The 19,334-nt window shown below is 43.3% G+C and overlaps 2 protein-coding genes across 5 annotated transcripts; both read right to left on the bottom strand.

Moving 5' to 3' along the window:
* Positions 1 to 7,878: 7,878 nt before the first annotated feature.
* On the bottom strand, positions 7,879 to 13,584 carry LOC115192247 (tetratricopeptide repeat protein 4). The gene is made up of 10 exons (XM_029750541.1): positions 13,295 to 13,584; positions 10,939 to 11,056; positions 10,681 to 10,842; positions 10,285 to 10,362; positions 9,839 to 9,963; positions 9,582 to 9,668; positions 9,225 to 9,463; positions 8,890 to 8,974; positions 8,685 to 8,767; positions 7,879 to 8,585 (listed from the first exon to the last, which is right to left on the bottom strand). The coding sequence occupies exons 1-10, from the start codon at positions 13,406 to 13,408 to the stop codon at positions 8,462 to 8,464; spliced, it is 1,215 nt and encodes a 404-aa protein (XP_029606401.1). The 5' UTR covers positions 13,409 to 13,584; the 3' UTR covers positions 7,879 to 8,461.
* An 862-nt stretch (positions 13,585 to 14,446) lies between these two features.
* On the bottom strand, positions 14,447 to 16,939 carry LOC115192244 (probable proline--tRNA ligase, mitochondrial). Of its 4 annotated transcripts, none has more exons than XM_029750537.1 (3): positions 16,821 to 16,939; positions 15,611 to 16,212; positions 14,447 to 15,474 (listed from the first exon to the last, which is right to left on the bottom strand). In XM_029750537.1, exons 2-3 carry the CDS (start codon positions 16,187 to 16,189, stop codon positions 14,593 to 14,595), a joined length of 1,461 nt encoding a protein of 486 aa, XP_029606397.1. In that variant the 5' UTR covers positions 16,190 to 16,212; positions 16,821 to 16,939; the 3' UTR covers positions 14,447 to 14,592. The 4 variants fall into 4 exon arrangements, with proteins under 4 accessions (XP_029606397.1, XP_029606400.1, XP_029606399.1 ...); XM_029750540.1 differs by having other exon boundaries at positions 16,730 to 16,824; XM_029750539.1 differs by lacking the exon at positions 16,821 to 16,939 and adding an exon at positions 16,604 to 16,705.
* Positions 16,940 to 19,334: the final 2,395 nt, after the last annotated feature.

Here is a 19,334-nt window from a genome sequence, read left to right as displayed (position 1 = left end):
ACATAACAATTATTTTAAGAATTATAGATACAGAACTCCTTTATGCAATCGCTATGGCAGATTTTAAAATAGCTTTTCGGCGAAAGCACATTTTGCAATATTCTGAGTACATAGCTCAGCCATCACGGCTAGCTATTCAGAAACCCGCCAACGTCGGGGCTCACTAAACTCAGAATTACTATTAGAAAAATTGGATTACCTTTGCTGTTCTTCGTCAGAATGCACTCCCAGGACTTCTACTTCAACAACAAATGTTGTTTTGGTTCCAAATAATCCATAGTTATATCCATATACCTCCGTTTTGTTCATGCGTTCAGGTCACTATCCAAAGTGTGACGCATGAGCACATTTCGTGTCAAAGAAATTCAAAATATTCCATTACCGTACTTAGAAGCATGTCAAACGCTGTTTAAAATCAATTTTTATGCTATTTTTCTCGTAAAATAGCGATAATATTCAAACCGGACAACGTTGTATTCATTCAAAGAGAGAAAGAAAAAAATGGCGAGGTCTCGTGAACACGCATCTCCAGTCTCACTGTCCCCAGGCAGACCACTTACAAACTCTGCTCCTGTCATCTGCCCAGAGACAGGAGACGCGTCATTCCGCTTTCTGAAGGCTTTAGAGAGCCAATGGAAGCCTTAGAAAGTGTCACGTAACAGCACAGATACTGTAATTTCGATAGAGATGCAACAGAAGGACAACAAATTGTCAGACAGGCCACTTCCTGCATGGAATCTTCTCAGGTTTTTGACTGCCATATGAGTTCTGTTATACTCACAGACACCATTCAAACAGTTTTAGAAACTTTAGAGTGTTTTCTATCCAAATCTACTAATATGCATATTCTAGTTTCTGGGCAAGAGTAGTAACCAGATTAAATCGGTACGTTTTTTATCCGGCCGTGAAAATACTGCCCCCTATCCACAACAGGTTTTAACAAGCAAATTACAGTAGTTAACTGTAATTGTTTTGCTGAAAATGTACAGCAATTTGATACAGTGTGGGAGAGAGGGTGATCTGGGTCTAATCTAGTGGGACATACAGTATGTCAATGTAATTTAAGACTGACTCAGTCATTCATCTGGTTTATCTTGATCTTTCTCTTCACCATCTGATATGCCATACTGCTAAATCGGACCATCAAATCACACCTATCTCAAGAATGTGTGCACTCACACAAATAGGCTACACCCACAAATGTACAGTATTTGTGTAAAAACACACACACACAGCTGCTGGCCAGATGACTTCATGCCACTAGCTATAGCTACATATAGCTACAACACCCACTGCCCAACATTTTATGGGTGAGCTGTTTAGGCAGTTTAGTGCCTATTTCTCAACAGGGTTGTATTCATTAGAGCACACCATAGCAAAATGTTTTGCAATGGAAAGTGATAACAAGCCTTTCTTAATGGACAAGTTTAGGTAGTCACATACTTAAAGGTCCAGTCCACTAACAGGCAGAGAGCCAGTTGGCACTAGAGAGACCTTTAGATCTCTAATCTGCAGTCAAACAGTGCCTCTGGAGAGCTGTGTGTGTGTGTGTGTGTGTGTGTGTCAGGAGTCAGGACAGACCTAGTTATTAATACGATTGATAACTGGGCTAACTGGGGCTTAGTTTCCCAACATCGGCCTTTAACATTTACAGTATGTTGGACACACGTCATAATCCTCCAATGCTGGGAAAGTCTCTTGGGATTATTAGGGGTCAACACAGGGTTTCCCAAGCTCGGTCTTCGGGACCCCAATGGGTGGACGGTTTGGTTTTTGCCCTGGCACTACACAGCTGATTGAAATAATCAACTAAACATCAAGCTTTGATCATTTGAATCAGCTGTGTAGTGCTAGGGCAAAATCCAAAACGTGCACCCCTTGGGATCCCGAGGACCGAGTTTGGGAAACGCTGGGTTAACATCTCTCCTATCCTCTGCCATTCCCATTTGTCTCGGTTTGTAGGAGGCCTCTTTGGGGCTGATGAAGTAGAAAATCTAATGTTAAAACTGTACTGATGACTCAAAAAATATAATGTGCAATGTTCATATTAAGTAATTGCACTGGCACTTGAGGACGGGTGAATACCATGGAAAGTACAGAGAAATTAGAAAATGTTAAAGTGTATAATTCAACCCCACACGGTCACAGTTTTGCCCACCAAAAAGCTGTACCTTTGAGGTTTTACAACTGTACAACAGAGACATACATTTAGGAACCCAAGAAAACTGACTCTCTGTCAGATTACATGACTAAGCAAGGAACAGAAATGACTTCATGCACATCTGTTCAACAGACTAATAACAGGTAAATTATAGCAGATCGCTACAGTACACAAACGATCCCCATGAAATCCTGACTCGTTACATGACAGACTAAGGAACAAACTGACTTCATGCACACATCCCTCTGGGCAAACACTGGTTGAATCAACGTTATTTCCACGTAATTTCAAAGAAATTACATTGAAACAATGTGGAATAGACATCGAATTGACATCTATGCCCAGTGGGACGTGTGTTCCTCTTCTTCCCCATCCCTTCTTTCCCTCTTCACGCTCATCCTCTCTGAATCCCAATTGCATACTCCTTGTGTCCTCTCTCCTCGCCTCCTTGTCAAAACCATTGGAGGGGACCTCTGACTTTCTCATCCAATGGGTTTTGAGATGGAGGCAAGGAGAGAGGACACGAGTATGCACTTGAGATTTTTTCTCTGTCAACACTCACCTTGGTGTTCTCCCTGGTCCTTGTCCTGGGCTGATGACATCACCAAGCAGCTGCAGACAGCACAATGGTGGGTTCCCTCCTGTTAAAGTAATTTATGAGGGAAAAAGAACAGAAAAAGGAAGGCACAAATAAGATGGGAAAAACATAGACTCAGATTTTCCAGCTGAGGTGAGCATAACCATTTGGCAGTAGAGGTGGAGGGAGTCCGACTAAAGATAAAATGTCTGACTAGGAGAGAAAGGGCTCTGTTAACACACTTTACAACCTTGGCCTCTTAGAAATGGTACTATTACAAATTGTACTATTGTCTCAAAGGGTTCGCATAGATCACAATTCCTGCTCTTGAAGCAATTAGAGGACAAAAGAGAACTTCCAAAAATATATTCTAAAACTATTTTATCACTTTTAACATTAATTCATCGCTATAGTCAGATGTTTCCGTTTTTAGTCAACACAGAACACAGTCAATCTGAGTTTGTCACACAGTATGTTAATGCATGTTCACCCTCTGGTGGTGAGAAGAGGACTCACACTTATATGGTTGAGAAAACAACTGGTGTTATCATAAGAAAAAAATACTCCTAATATATACTGTACAGATCGTAATACAACAAAAAAATATTATCAGTGTTGATAGAAGTTTATTGACATTTGGAGGATCTGCACACTGTTCTTCATCTCAGCGTACGTGCCAAGTCAAAGGGCTCTTTGCCAAGACTCTCATGCCTTCTCATACAGCTGCAACTGTATATGCACTTGTAAATCTAGGCCTTTCTTGAGTGGGGCTCTGGGATGGAACAACTGTTGAGCATCTGAGTGTATGGTTGTTTGTGGAGGAAAGGGGTTGAGTGTATCAGTGTTTGTGTATGTATGTATGTGTGTGTGTGTGTGTGTGTATGTATGTATGTATGTATGTATGTATGTATGTATGTGTGTGTGTGTGTGTGTGTGTATGTATGTATGTATGTATGTATGTATGTATGTATGTATGTATGTATGTATGCATCCCACAACTGTTGCTAGGCTTTAAAGATGTTAAGGACAATATAGGATGAAACAACAATTGTTCGCTAAAATAATAATTGCTTGCCAAAATGTAATTTTTGGAACGGCAATACTGGTAAGTGGTAACGATCCTTTGCATAAACTACCTACGTTATTACAAATATGAATTGTTAAATGAGGGCGATGGAAATGCTTTTGGCAGCTGATATGCTTCTATTCTGTGGGTGGCACTAGCTGTGTGCTCTTTTCAAAGGATGGGTCGCGTGCTCTCGGGGGCCATGGGATCTGGGGTGGTCGGGGGTAGTCTGCCGGTCACTGGGATGACAACCCAACTCGGGATGAAGAGGAGTTTTAGCTGGTGGAATATTGGGGACCAATTAGAGGTTTACTTAGTAGCAATGCAAATATCATGGACACTCAATCACTATGGTACTTTCTAATGATGAGTTTACAAACATACACTACCGTTCAAAAGTTTTGGGGTCACTTAGAAACGTCCTTGTTTTCAAAAGAAAAGCACATTTTTTGTACATTAAAACATAAAATTGATCAGAAATACAGTGTAGACATTGTTAATGTTGTAAATGACTATTGTAGCTGGAAACAGCAGATCTTTTTTTAATGGAATATCTACATAGGCGTACAGAGGCCCATTATCAGCAACCATCAACGTTCCAATGGCACGTTGTGTTAGCTAATTGATCATTAGAAAACCCTTCTGCAATTATGTTAGCACAGCTGAAAACTGTTATTCTGATTAAAGAAGCAATATATCTGCTTTCTTTAGACTAGTTGAGTATCTATCTGTAGTATCAGCATTTGTGGGTTCAGTTACAGGCTCAAAATGGCCAGAGGCACCAGGCTTTCTGGTAGGGCAGGCCTATCTATGCCCATCCCTATGACATGATTTTCATATATCACAGAAAAAAAAGAGATGGTATTTCAAAATGGCAACAATCTATAAGGGAAATTGTGTCTTGAGTCCTGAATGCTTCAGTCGATAATATCACCAAGTTAATGTGAGAATAATGTAAAGCAAATCAATCTTTCCTTGTAGACTAGATATTGAAAAGGACATGGACTCCAGACAGCCTCACTACAATAACGGACTGAAGCTGCTCACAGAGACCCTGAAGTCAGAGAAAACATATCAGAAAGGTATGCATATACTGTATACTGAACAAAAATATAAAACGCAACATGTAAAGTGTTGGTCCCATGTTTCATGAGCTGAAATAAAAAATCCCAGACATTTTCCATATGCACATAAAAGCTTATTTCTCTCAAATGTTGTGCACAAATTTGTTCACCTCCCTGTTAGTGAGCATTTCTCCATTGCCAAGATAATCCATCCACCTGACAGGTGTGGCATATAAAGAAGCTGACTGAAAAAGATGATCATTACACAGGTGCACCTTGTGCTGGGGGCAATAAATGGCCACTCTAAAATGTGTAGTTGTCACAAAACAATGCCACAGATGTCTCAAGTTTTAAGGGAGTGTGCAATTGGCATGCTGACTGCAAGAATGTCCACCAGAGCTGTTGCCAGCGAATTGAATGTTAATTTCTCTACCATAAGCCCCCTCCAACATAGTTTTAGAGAATTTGGCAGTATGTCCAAATGGCCTCACAAAAGCAGACCACTATGGCGTCATGTGGGCGAATGGTTTGCTGATGTGAACAGGGTGCCCCATGGTGGTGGTGGGGTTATGGTATGGGCAGGAATAAGCGACGGACAAACACAATTGCATTTTATCGACGGAAATTTGAATGCACAGAAATACCGTGACGAGATCCTGAGGCCTATTGTGCAGCCCATTTTTTTTTAAAGGTATTTGTGACCAACAGATGCATATCTGTATTCCCAGCCATGTGAAATCCATAGATTAGGGCCCAATGAATTAAATTCAATTGCCTGATTTCCTCATATGAACTGTAACTTAGTAAAATCTTTGAAATTGTTGCATGTTGCGTTTATATTTTTTGTTCAGTATAGGAAAGGAAAACATTTATAAATTATTATTGCTCTCTCGTTCACTCTTTATCTGAACCCACAAGATGAGTGATGTCTAAATGTATTGATTCATCATTTAGTATCTTCCTACCTGCCCCCCTTTCCCCCACAGCCCTAGCCTTGAGTGGTTACCGAGCACTAGAACAAGCAGTAAAGCCACAGCAGTAAAGCCTTACGACACATTTGTATAATGCTTAGCTGAAATAAGAGCTAATTTATCTGCCTGCTTCCTGAACAAATATAAAGGGCTATAGACTTGGCGCCAGCTCCTGAGAGGGGTTATATTCTATTCATATCTCTTCCCTTGTGTGGGGTTGAAAATCTTTCATAACCTCTAGTGCCGTCTCGTAGGTTTTTAGGCACCTGCCAGGTTTTACAAGAGAGCATAACCGGTCATTATAGAAGTTAGTGTAAAAGAGAATGTAAAATTGACTGTCTGACTGCAGGCCATAAAACTAGCCACAGACAATGTGTTCATCCTGAACAGGCTGGCCAAGATTTTCTATCTGCTGAGGAAACACAAGATGTCCACAGGGATCTGAAACATGGCTCTCAACTTGCTGCCTGACCCTGAGCTCAACTGGCAGGTCTACTGAACCCGCATAAAGGTACAGTAGGCCTACTGCAGTAGCCCTAACACGTCTAGGCACAATGTTCAACTTAGTTTAACACACTTGGCACTATTGTTATTCCAAAGCAATGCCACTTCACTAATGTCAATGTCACTAAACCAAATAGTTAATCTAAACCAAGAGAACATGACACTCTCAGGGAGAGATGCATGACAATCATAGAATACACACAAAATGTAGATAATAGGACATGTGTATACTCTCAGATCAACATGATGGCATATGTGAGGGACCTGGAGAGGTCTAAACAGGGTCAGGGAGGGCTCCCTGATAGACATAACCTGACTGAGCCCAAGGCTGACTTGGAGAAGGTGCTCCGTGTTCACCCCTGTCTACACACACCTGGAGATGGGACAGGCGGGCGGGGATTGTTCTGCCGGCTTTCTGCTGTTCGACAACGCACTGCAAGCACTATGACAGCTGTCACATCAGGTGTGTAGAAATAAGGTGTGTGTGTGTGGAAAAACAGAATATCTAGTGAAACAATGTCTCATTGTGTTTCTGTTTGTGATAGGCAAACATGAATGCAGGTGTTACTACAGGTGTATCACCACACAAGTATAACAAATCTGGGTGTATCTTACCAGGTGTATTACTACATGGGTGTGGATGCCCTCCAGAAGAGCCGAATGGTGGATGAGGTGGCGTTGAACAGAGACCTGGTGTCTCTGTCAGGCCCTGTAGTGTGACCTGGGGGACAGCCTCCCAAACCTCCACCAGGGGCGCTGTCTCCTGCTGAAGGACAATGAGCAGAATGCAGCTGACTGCTTAAAGAGGGCACTAGAGCTGGAGCGGCCTGGGAGCAGGGACACCACGGTTTGACGGTGCCTTCTGAAGTCCCTGCTGGGACAGTTCACCCAGAGCGGCCCCAACCCTGGACCATCACTCGGCTGTTGGTGTGGGTACAGAGGGCCCAGGAGAGGTACGCAGAGGATGAAGTGCAGGCCGAGCTGAAGAGCCTGTGCAGGGCATACACTGCGGAGGTGAAAGAGCTCTCCAGGGCTCTGATCAGCAGGGGCAGACTGGAGCTGGTCAGGAGCCTGTTGTGGACAGTGCAGCCCAACCGGACAGCCAGGAAGAGACCTCTGGCTAAGTCTAGCCTATGTCCTTGGGAAGTGGGAGTTATGTCGATGGAGAACCAAAGATCAAGCGCTGATTGGAACTGACAGGTTCCTTTTCTAAAGTGTTCCCAGTCTTGCAAGAAGAGAAAGCCATTTTACCATTTCCTTGTTCCAATGAAGATTTTGGCTTGTGTCAAAAGACTTTGCACTAAACATGCCATGTTCATATTCTTTTGGAACCCGTTTCTGTCTATTATGTCTTACTTGAATCAACCCACAAACTAAATGTGCCTCAGTCATTCAATGAGTTTATATAAGAGACAAACTGCTGATTACATCTGATTCATTCAGTAAGCAATGAGGACACACAATACTTTAGTGATGAACCATACCTTCCCGACAATGGTGATAATCACACAGCTAATTTTGACTCAACGATAATGCTGGGCGACTCAATGGTTTATTGATTTAATCTGGCCCAGGGGTTTTTACAGACCTATAAATAAATCTTCCCATGACAATTAAACTCGATTATTACTCCTCCCCCTCTGTGTAACCATGTGAACGGGAAAAAACAATAACAGTATTTTCACAAGGACAGACAGTTTATTGGGTAGTACTGCTTTGGGGCTATGCAGTACTGTTACACACAGGCAGCTGGAGAATGTTCTTAACTTCCTACCAAGAGAGAAAAGCTGGTTTAGTCAGATTGAAGTTTGATAAGCGCACGTGCAACTACATGTTGTTGTGACAGTGAGAAGAAAATGACAGCCAGAAACTTTGATGTACATTTCGTTAAGGCGTTTTAGTTACAATCTGTTGTAATATTGTCACTGTATGACAGGTTACACCCACTCTAAAATACAATTTGATCTCTAGATAGAGTATGCACAGCTTATGAGTATGCACAGCTTATGAGCACCGCAGCATTCTCAATCCCTGAGCATGGGGATGCTGCTTGCAACATTGTCTCTTCTATGCAATTTAACTCAATTTGTGTATTCATTGTTCATTAGATTGACAGGTCTAGGTTGACTGATTAAGAGAATGTGTTAAAAGTTGTGTTTTCCTTTCTGATAAGAACTTCTCGCAGAACGGTGACCCCTTTGCCAGAATGACGAAGCTAGGAGTTCCTGCCTTTATAAAACACCTGTCAAATAAGCAGGGAAGAGCCATGAGAAAACAATCAGCAAGTCGCAGTATACAAGTGAGTTCAAACAACTTTGTGAGAAAAAAATACATTCTGTACCTTTTATGCTGAAGGATTTTAATGAGAGGCGTCTCGGGGTTAACTTGATGTAATGACTCTTTCTCATGGTCTTCAAAGAACAGCTAAGGAATAGAGGGTTCAGAATGGCAAAATAGTTGGAACCAACTAAGGAAAACTATTTCAGAGACTGTATAACCCAAAAACTGTTGAATGAAACCAACAAATCAAAGTAAAATATAATAACCTGAAGGTTTTGGGGAGAGTACTTCCTGTTAATGTCCCAGGGTGGGAGTTCCTCTCCAAACATGAGAGTCAGGTGATCTAGGAAGCTGAAAAGCAAATGTCATGATCATCATTATGCTACGTTACGTATTATTTTGAGCCATTTGTTACTTAGCAATGTAATGTTGGTCTACTTTAGACACTACTTGTAGTCATATTTGGGCTGAGTTGGGGTTGGTATTGTAGAGTATTGGATGATTTATAGAACCAACAAACCTACATGTAATGTCTGCTTTTATGTAGATCTTTCCAACCCCACATTCTGTTTAGAGAGCGCGAGCAAAGTGGGGATCATACCTGGAGGACTCGCTGAAGGCTGAGATGAAGTCTGTTTGTTGGTATTCGGGGTACAGGAAGAGAACTGGCCAGTGCATGATTCCCTGTTCGTCCAGGAACACCTTCACACCTGTGGCCTCCGTAGAACACAGACCATCCAGTTCCAGCCCTGCCATGGCTCTACAGGAGCCTCCATCATCCTCACTGTCAGACCTGCGCTTAGGACGCTGATGAGGCATTAGTAACTGGATGCCACGCTCCTGTAAAGCAAATACAAGGCAAGTTAAATGATGAGCAGCTGTTTCCTCGTCAACTTATACAGGAATCATGAGATATGATGCACGTCTTGTGATTTTTACATTCTACCATCCAACTCACCTTGATGGCAGCCAGTAGGGCCTCTCTCTCACTGTGCTCCTTCTTCTCTTTGACCTTTGCCTTCCTTGCATCTCTCTCTGCCGCTCTCTTAAACCACAAATACAACAATTTCAGCATAGGTTTATATAAAATATGGACTCCATTTACAAAGATCCACCAAACTGCTTTATCCACCTATAATCCTTTCAGACTGTGGTGACAAAAGAAAAGTACAAATGAAGGTCATTAAGCCACTGGATCATAGCCTCTTGTCATGCCTTGTGTCTGTCTGCTGTAGCTCTCAGCTCCAGTAGCTTCTTGTCTGTCGGCTGCAGCTTGAGTCCCTCTTCACACCACTGCAGGGCGTCGGCGTATTTTTTCAGCTCCGTGCAACACGTGGCACCTGGGAACAGTCAAGACAGGACATGGAGGATGAAAGAGGAAGAGTAATGAATGCAGAACTGCAAACTAAACTTAAATACACATCGGGGTTGGGGTCGATCCACATTTAAATTCCAGTCAATTCAGACACTAAACCAAATTCCAATTTGTCCTTATTGAAAAGCATTGAAGAGAATTGGAATTTCACTGTACTTCCTAAATTGACTGGAATTTAAATGTAATTGACCCCAACCCTGACACACACCTGCCTCATAATAAATTTGTGGTGTCTAGATGTCTTCCAGTAGAACAGTAAAATGTGATGTTTATTCTATAGACAAACCTCTGATTAATGCTTTGAGGTGGCCTGGTTTAAACTTCTTTGCAGCGGCAGCATCATTCAGTGCAGAACGCATGTTACCTGAAAGGCAAGAGTATGCGAGTGAAGGATTGCAACAAACATCCCGGAACAAGCTTTGGAAAACTCACAGACAGACTACAAGACCAGTGGCTCCCATCCAGGGGTACTAGGACCCCTGGAGGTACTTGTCCTATCCACAGGGGGTACTTGAGAAGAGTCACGAGACCATAGGCCTGCTGTTAAAATGCACATGTACTTCAGGGGTACTCTGGGCTGAGCAAAACTCAGTTGGTGGTACAGTAACTGAAAAGGGTTGGGAACCACTGTACTAGACCAATATCATGAGATCTAACGATGGAAAGATTCTAAGAACAGTACCCAGGTGGAAGTGTGCCGCCGCCCGGTTAGTGTGCAGGATGGCATTAACATTATAGTCACTGCAGTTCTTCTTCAGTCCAGCCGTATAGGACACTATAGCCTTCTTGTAGTTCTTCTCCTTGAAGTAGTCGTTCCCCTCATCTTTCAAACTCTCGGCTTGCTCTGAGAAAAAAATAACAACATTCCCCTTGATTCTAAGGTCTGGACTGCTGGTCCTACATCAGCACTGGGTAGAAAGTACAGTAATGGCTGTCATACCTTCTAGTGGTCTGTCATCGTCATGTATAATGGACTGAATAGCAGCCAGCTCCGGGTGTTTCATGGGGTCGATCTCCTCAGGGGCTGTCTTCATGAACATGGGCACCTTATCAAACTCCTGCAGGGCAGGGGAATAAATGATGTAATTGAATTAGAAATAGATTGGAGCCTGTGGCCCCTGAAACCCAAAGGGACAGTGCTGGGCATAGCAGTGTGCACTCAACTCAGTTGAGTAACGTTAACGTTACACACAGATATGGGCATTGCTGGCCTTTTCGTAACTAATAACCAACTAGCTAGTTATATAGCCAATACGTGAGACTTGACAGTATCACAAATTGTAGAGAAAACTGTTTTAACTTAAGTATAAAAAAAGGATTTGGCTATTTAAAAACATCTTTGGTAGTATTCTAGCTAGCTAACGTTTCTTGTGGTTAGCTCCCATCCACAGATACAGTTGAAAGTTTACTTACACTTAGGTTGGAGTCATTAAAACTCGTTTTTCAACCACTCCACATATTTCTTGTTAACAAACTATAGTTTTGGCAAGTCAGGAAGGACATCTACTTTGTGCATGACACAAGTAATTTTTCCAACAATTGTTTACAGACAGATTATTTCACTTATTCACTGTATCACAATTCCAGTGGGTCAGAAGTTTACATACACTAAGTTGACTGTGCCTTTAAACAGCTTGGAAAATTCCTGAAAATTATGTCATGGCTTTAGAAACTTCTGATAGGCTAATTGACATCATTTGAGTCCGTTGGAGGTGTACCTGTGGATGTATTTCTTTGACATCATGGGAAAATCAAAAGAAATCAGCCAAAACCTCAGAAGAAAATAGTAGACCACAAGTCTGGTTCATCCTTGGGAGCAATTTCCAAACGCCTGAAGGTACCACGTTCATCTGTACAAACAATTGTACGCAAGTATAAACACCACGGGACCACGCAGCCGTCATACCACTCAGGAAGGAGATGTGTTTTGTCTCCTAGAGATGAACGTACTTTGGTGCGAAATGTGTAAATCAATCCCAGAACAGCAGCAAAGGACCTTGTGAATGTAACAGTGTAGGTTCCGTCCCTCTCTTCGCCCCAACCCGGGCTCGAACCAGGGTCCCTTGCACACATCAACAACTGACACCCCACGAAGCATCGTTACCCATCGCGCCACAAAAGCCGCGGCCCTACTTCAAGTCTCAGAGCGAGTGACGTCACTGATTGAAATGCTATTAGCGCGCACCACCGCTAACTAACTAGCCATTTCACATCGGTTACATGAAGATGCTGGGGGGAAACAGGTAGAAAAGTATCTATATCCACAGTAAAACGAGTCCTATTTCAACAAGCCACTGCTCCAAAACTGCCATAAAAAAAGCCTGACTACCATTTGCAACAGCACATGGGAACAAATATTGTACTTTTTGGAGAAGTGTCCTCTGGTCTGATGAAACAAAAATAGAACTGTTTGGCCATAATGACCATCGTTATGTTTGGAGGAAAAAGGGGGAGGCTTGCAAGCCAAAGAACACCATCCCAACCGGGAAGCACGAGGGTTGCAGCATCATGTTGTGGGGGTGCTTTGCTGCAGGAGGGACTGGTGCACTTCACAAATTAGATGACATCATGTGGATGGAAAATTATGTGGATATATTGAAGCAACATCAAGGCATCAAGAAGTTAAAGCTTGGACGCAAATGGGTCTTCCAAATGGACAATGACCCCAAGCATACTTCCAAAGTTGTGGCAAAATGGCTTAAGGACAACAAAGTCAAGGTATTTGAGTGGCCATCACAAAGCCCTGACCTCAATCCTAGAGAAAACTTGTGGGCAGAACTGAAAAAGTGTGTACGAGCAAGGAGGCCTACAAACCTGACTCAGTTACACCAGCTCTGTCAGGAGGAATGGGCCAAAATTCACCTAACTTATTGTGGAAGGCTACCCAAAACGTTTGACCCAAGTTAAACAATTTAAAGGCAATGCTACCAAATACTAATTGAGTATGTAAACTTCTGACACACTGGGAATGTGATGAAAGAAATACAAGCTGAAATAAATCATTCTTATTATTATTCTGAAATTTCACATTCTTAAAATAAAAGTGGTGATCCTAACTGACCTAAGAAGCTAAGACAGGGAATTTTTACTGGGATTAAATGTCAGGAATTGTGGAAAAACTGAGATTAAATGTATTTGGCTAAGGTGTATGTAAACTTCCGACTTCAACTGTCGCTTGCTAGCTAACGTTAATCAGTTGGCCATATATATAGCTAACTAGCTATCAACTACAAATGACACTGACAGTAATAGCGGTCTGTCTTTTGTGTAGATATGTAGTTAACGTTACGTCTTACCTCTTCCCAGTTCTTTTCAGAAAAGGCATTGCTATATTTCTCTTTTTTGAATTTCTCCATAAAGTCATCCATGCCATCGTCGCTATCATCGCCCTGTTGTGCTAGTGAAGCCATATTCGCTCCAAAATAAGGTGGATGTGTTTAGATTGAACTAGTTGTTGAATTACAGTTTCTTCGTATTGACTACTGAAGCGACACGTATGAAAATATGCAGAACAAAATCATACAAGTTGTTTACACGTGAATGTTGCGGTGCCACATCAAAATGCTTCCGTAGAGGGAACAGAAATTTGATTGAGATTGTTCCGTAGCAACGTGTGTATCTGACTCGAGTGGAGAGATCAATGCACTAACTATATTTTTCACGACAGACAAACATGTATGGCTACTGAACCATATATTTATTGTCTCCTATTACAACCTACCCAACCACCTGCATGTCCATCTCAGTGTGATAATAGATTTCATTTCAGTCCATATCAGACAAAGATTGGTGTTAGTAGGTATAGGTCTGTTGAACACTAGCCTCTTTGCTACTTGTCATCATCCCACCCAACCACAAGAATGACCATTTCAGAGGCGCAATAGAGTTCCACGTAGTTCAATAGTTTAGTCAAATCAAACTTTAATTTGCCACATGCGCCGAATACAACAAGTGTAGACTTAACTGTGAAATGCTTACTTACAAGTCCGTAACCAATAGTGCAGTTCAAGAACAAAATATTTACCAAGTAAGCTAAAATAAAAAGTAACACAATAAGAATAACGAGGCTATATACAGAGGGCACCTGTACTGAGTCAGTGTGCAGGGGTACAGGCTACTTGAGGGGGGAGGGGGGGTGTCAATGTAAATTGTCCGGTGGCGATTTTTATGAATTGTTCAGCAGTCTTGTGGCTTGGGGGTAGAAGCTATTGAGGAGCCCTTTGGTTCTCGACTTGGCGCTCCAGTACCGCTTGCTGTGCGGTAACAGAGAAAACAGTCTATAACTTGGGTGACTGGATTCTGACAATTTTATGGGCTTTCCTCTGACACCGCCTATTATATAGGTCCTGGATGGCAGGAAGCTTGGCCCCAGTGATGTACTGGGCCGATCGCACTACCCTCTGTAGCGCCTTGCGGTCAGATGCCGAGCAGTTGCCATACCAGGCGGTGATGCAACCAGTCAGGATGCTCTCCATTGTGCAGCTGTAGAACCTTGAGGATCTGGGGACCCATGCCAAATCTTTTCAGTCTCCTGAGGGGGAATAGGTTGTGTCATGCCCTCAGTAGTCCAGTTCCATGTCAAGATCAGTCCAACTCAGACTGTCTCCACACATCTGAGTAGGTCTACCAGCCCATCCCTACTGAAGAACGTTGTCTCACCAGTCTGCTGACAGATCACCTCAAACCTGGGCGTCTCCTCGGCAGCCTTCTGCCCCACTACCACCACGTACGGGTATCCAAGCCGACTGGCGTCCTTCAGCCTCTTACCAATGGTCATCTGTGTCCGGTCATCCAGAACCACCTCACCTCTTAGCCTAGGCAGAGCCTCCCCCAGAGTGAGGGCCAGCTCCTCAGCTAAACCAGTCACCTCATCCACCTTACTGCCCCTTTTAGGGGGCAGAACACAGACCTGGTAAGGGGCAAGCAGCCCAGGCCAGCGGATAGCCTCCTCTGTGGACATCACCTCAATGGCAGCAGCGAGGATCCGGGTCACACCCAGCCCGAAGCAGCCCATCTCAGTGACAGCAGGCTTGTTCTGGGTGTTGTTGAAGGTGGCGTTGAATATGTGGGAGTACTTGGTGCCTAGGTAGAACGTATGGCCTACCTCTATGCCCTTAGACTCCACCAGCGTTCCCTCCTGGCACTGTGGGCAGTCTGTCCGGCCAGGTTCCATGGTCTCCACATTGGCAGAGAAGGAGCAGCCCCCACAGACCAGTAGTCTGTCCTCTCCGATGTCTGCGGGGAGCTGGAACTCATGGGAGAGTTTACCTCCGATGTTCCCTGTATCAGCGTGGACCTGGACAATGCACAGGCCTAACCGAGAGAAAAGTCGGGTGTAAGCCTGACACACAGATTCATATGTGTGGTATGCAGCTTCTTCGCTCATGTCAAATGTGTACATGTCCTTCATGTAGAACTCCCGCCCGCGTAGAAGCCCAAACCGAGGCTTCGGCTCATCACGGAACTTGCGGGTGATCTGCATATACAAATGAAACACACGTCAGTTTATTACCATTATAATATCAACCCAAGTGTATGAAAAGATGAAAGAAGCCACACTCTGAATAAACTAATTCATCAGACTTAATTGGGTGCCATACTGTATCCTATACCTGGTAGAGTAGCAGAGGCAGCTGTCTGTAGGACAGGGTTCCCTGAGAGGCCAGCAGCTCTGTCACAGCCTCCTCATGGGTGGGGCCCAGGCAGTATTCCGCCCCGTGGCGGTCCCTCAGGCGGAACAGCTCTTTCCCCATCAGGTCCCAGCGCTCACTGCGTCTCCACAGCTCTGCCGAACACAGGCTGGGCATGTCCAGCTTCTGCCCACCGATCCCCTGCATCTCCTGGTCGATCAGCCTCACCAGCTTCTCCATGGAGCGCACGGTGGCTGGGAGGTAGTAGTAGCAGCCAGGGTTGGAGGGGTGGATGAGACCTGCCTGCTGCATCAGTCTCTGGCTCTTGCAGGTCATATCCCCCTGAGCACGCTTCTCCTGGCCCACATCACGCAGGTTGGAGGGCTGGAAGAGACGGGAGACTAGGGGAAGGTGTGTGCTAAGTCGGGAGATGGAGTCAGTGGGGGTTGGCTTTGGGGCATGTCCAGCAGCACAGCTCAAATTGCTTTTCCAAGGAGTGCTCATGGCTCTGGGTAGGCGGGGCAATACTCTCTGCCAAAGGTGATGCGTCAGCACTTCCATTGTAGCAGACTGGTGTCAATATCCTTGAATTAAGAAAAATAATGCATATAATTGCTTGAGGGTGGGTATAATTTGTGGAAAGTTCCAACAGGAATATGTTCCAAAAACTTCGTAAATAACAAGGTTGCCAACAAACAACGCATACAAAGTTGTATAGCGGCCGAATAAGACACCGGGTAGGGAGTGGGCTATTTCATTAAGTTTTCACTCACCACGTTTATTCAGAAAAATGTCTCTGGTAGCATATGGACAAACATTAATAATAAGCTACGTGGTGAGTTGATGCCTATTCGGCAGCTAGTTAGCTACGTGACTTGATCATGTTACTTTGTATGCATTGTTTGTTAGCAACCTTGTGCTTTACGAAGTTTTTCGAACAGATTCCTGTTGGAACGTTCCACAAATTATACCCACCCAGTTACATCATGACACTTCTTTTGTTGGGCAATGCAATACCATAACAACATTACATCCTCCAATGGTAAAATATTTAACCGTTGCTAGCTAGATGCGTTCAAATAAAAGGGGAAATCCACAAACCAGTATCTTTGATTCAACCTTAACGTTAGCTGTCTGTAAAGCTAGCTAAGCTCTCTACAGCAATTCAGGAGCAAGTAAGAGAGCAACTCACCTTGTGTAAGAAAGTGAAACGATGAGCTAGTATTTTGACTCAATGCTAGCCATGCTTCCTCTTAAGAGTAATGTAGATCTCCCTGGATAACTATTCCCAGTGTACTGCCACCTACTGTGCTGGAGTAGCTATCGTTAGCTAAAAATGTGTTATTTTTTTTTAATCCAAAATTATATTTTCAAAACTGATCCATTTAGAGAATGCATGATGTTATGTTATGGACAAGCACAGTCCAGAAAAGCAGACAACGGAGTCCCAAAACGAGGTTATTCATCTCTGTCCTGACCAATCAGGATCTTATCCGTTTCAATGGATGTTAAAATGTAAAAGATTATGGGAGGAGTATGTTTCTATGGTAATAGGAAATAAGAAACTGTGAAGCTAGCTTGCTTGCGGCTTTAAATGTGTTAACATAGCTAGCTAGCTTACTAACGAAGTAAAACAACACCGTATAAACACCACTATTTCGTCGGTACTTAAGACGACGTAAGACCACCAAAATGTCCACCACCACAGCAAAACTAAAGAAACCCACTCTGAAATAGTGATTGGTGGTTCGCGAACGAGTAGGGCTCGAAGAGCCGGCTCTTGTAGGTGAACGTTGGGAGCCGGCTCACATATCTGAAGAGACGAATCTATTTATAAAAATATGAAAAAATTAAGATATGAATAATCAAAATATTTAAATTAATAGAATTAACTAATCCAAAGAACGAAAAAATAAATAAAATAATATAGGCCTGTTGGAAACGGGCTAAACTTTGAACATTGAGATATTAAAGACATGATCGGTCAGAAGCATAGAATATAAGGCGTGAATGAGACTGGGTTTTATGTCAGAAGGTAATGGTTTTCTGTGGAAAGACAGGCTTTGGAAGAAGAAGGCTTTGGAATGTTTTTTTTTTAGGCCAAATTGATATTGCAGTGGCTAAAATGATTGCCACCGATTTCCCGCCGTTTTCGATTGTGGAGGACAGAGGTTTTAGAAATTATAGCAATAGACTAAATCCAATGTACACAATTCCAAGCATGAAAACCCTTTCAAAATCACTTATTCCACAACTGTACGAGAGCACACAGGTTTCAGTGCGGGAAGGAGTCTGAAAAACTACTGCAGTTTGCCTTACCACTGACTGCTGGACATCAAGGATAACCACTTCTTTCATCCATGTCTTGCCCACACAACCAACCTGATTGTAAGAGATGCTCTGAAGGTGATGAAGCCCACTGTGGACATAGTAAAAGCAGCTGTGGAATACTTCCACAGGAGCACAGTAGGTGCTGAAAAACTAAAGTCTACACAACGCCAAATGAGGATAACTGAGCTGAGGCCTAAACAAGACGGCACTACAAGGTGGAATTCAAAATTGTATATGTTGAAGTGGTTTCTTGAGTCAAAGGAAGCCGTCATCTCTACCCTGGCCATTGTCAATGTACCTGTTGATGCTCTGACCCAAGAGGAATGGGAGGTGGTGGAGGAGGTGTGCAGAGTCCTGGAACCCTTTGAGCAGGTCACTGTGGAGATCAGTGGAAAGAGGTACAGTAAGCAGTTATTACTACATCATTATTTAATCCAGTATTATATATGTATATGAGCAGTAGATGAGAATGTAGTATCAGTAGACAAAACATGAACCTGCACTAATAAGTTACTGTTCTCTCTTTTCAGCTATGTGACTGCCTCAAAAATGATACTCCTGTGTAAGTGTCTGCAGTGAATCACAGCCAGCCATCAGAGAGAAGCAAAGGTAACCACAAGACATGTGACAGAGGTCATGGACACCCTATGTTCATCAATGGACAGAAAGTTCCACAGAATGGAATATGCTATCAGAAACCGCTGCACTTGACCCCAGGTTTAAGAAGTTAGCCTTTAGTGATGCCAGAGCATCAGCAGCAGGGAGGGACAGCCCCAGCAGTCAGCTGGCTCAGGCACCAGGGCAACAGGAAGAAGAGGGATCAGATTGAGCAGTAGCACCAGCAGTAGTGCCACAAACGTCTGCTGTTTGGATGCTGTTTGACGAGAGAGCAACTGGGGATGCAGCACGAAGGAATCCCTCAGCAGATGCCATAATGGAGGTCCGATCCTTTTAGGAGGAGCCAAAGATCTGCAGATCCTCTGAGCTGGTGGAAGAACAAGGCCTCTGTCTACCCATGGCTTACTAAAGTCATGACAGGGAGACTCTGCATAGTGACCACATCCGTTCCCTCTGAGAGGGTCTCCGCGAAAACGGGACAAATAATTACTGAGAGAAGAAACCGCATCAGCCCCTCGAAAGTGATTCAGCTTGCATTTCAGAATGCAAATCTCTCATAAAAGCTAAATATGGTCAGCATTGCTGTGTACTGCTGGTTATAACATGGCAATAAAGAAGAGAGAGAAAAGAGGGACCAGTTTAATGTTTTAAGTGGGATGCTGCAGATTTGCACATTGGTATTTATTTTTCTTTGATATGGTGCAATATTCTATTATTATGTTGTTCAGATTGTATTCGTTTTGAATTGTTACATTTA

Source organism: Salmo trutta, chromosome 4, assembly GCF_901001165.1.
Source record: "Salmo trutta chromosome 4, fSalTru1.1, whole genome shotgun sequence".
In the NCBI taxonomy this organism is placed as follows: domain Eukaryota; kingdom Metazoa; phylum Chordata; class Actinopteri; order Salmoniformes; family Salmonidae; genus Salmo; species Salmo trutta.
The sequence above is the reverse complement of the archived record's forward strand: the minus strand, read 5'-3'. Positions and strand labels throughout refer to the sequence as shown.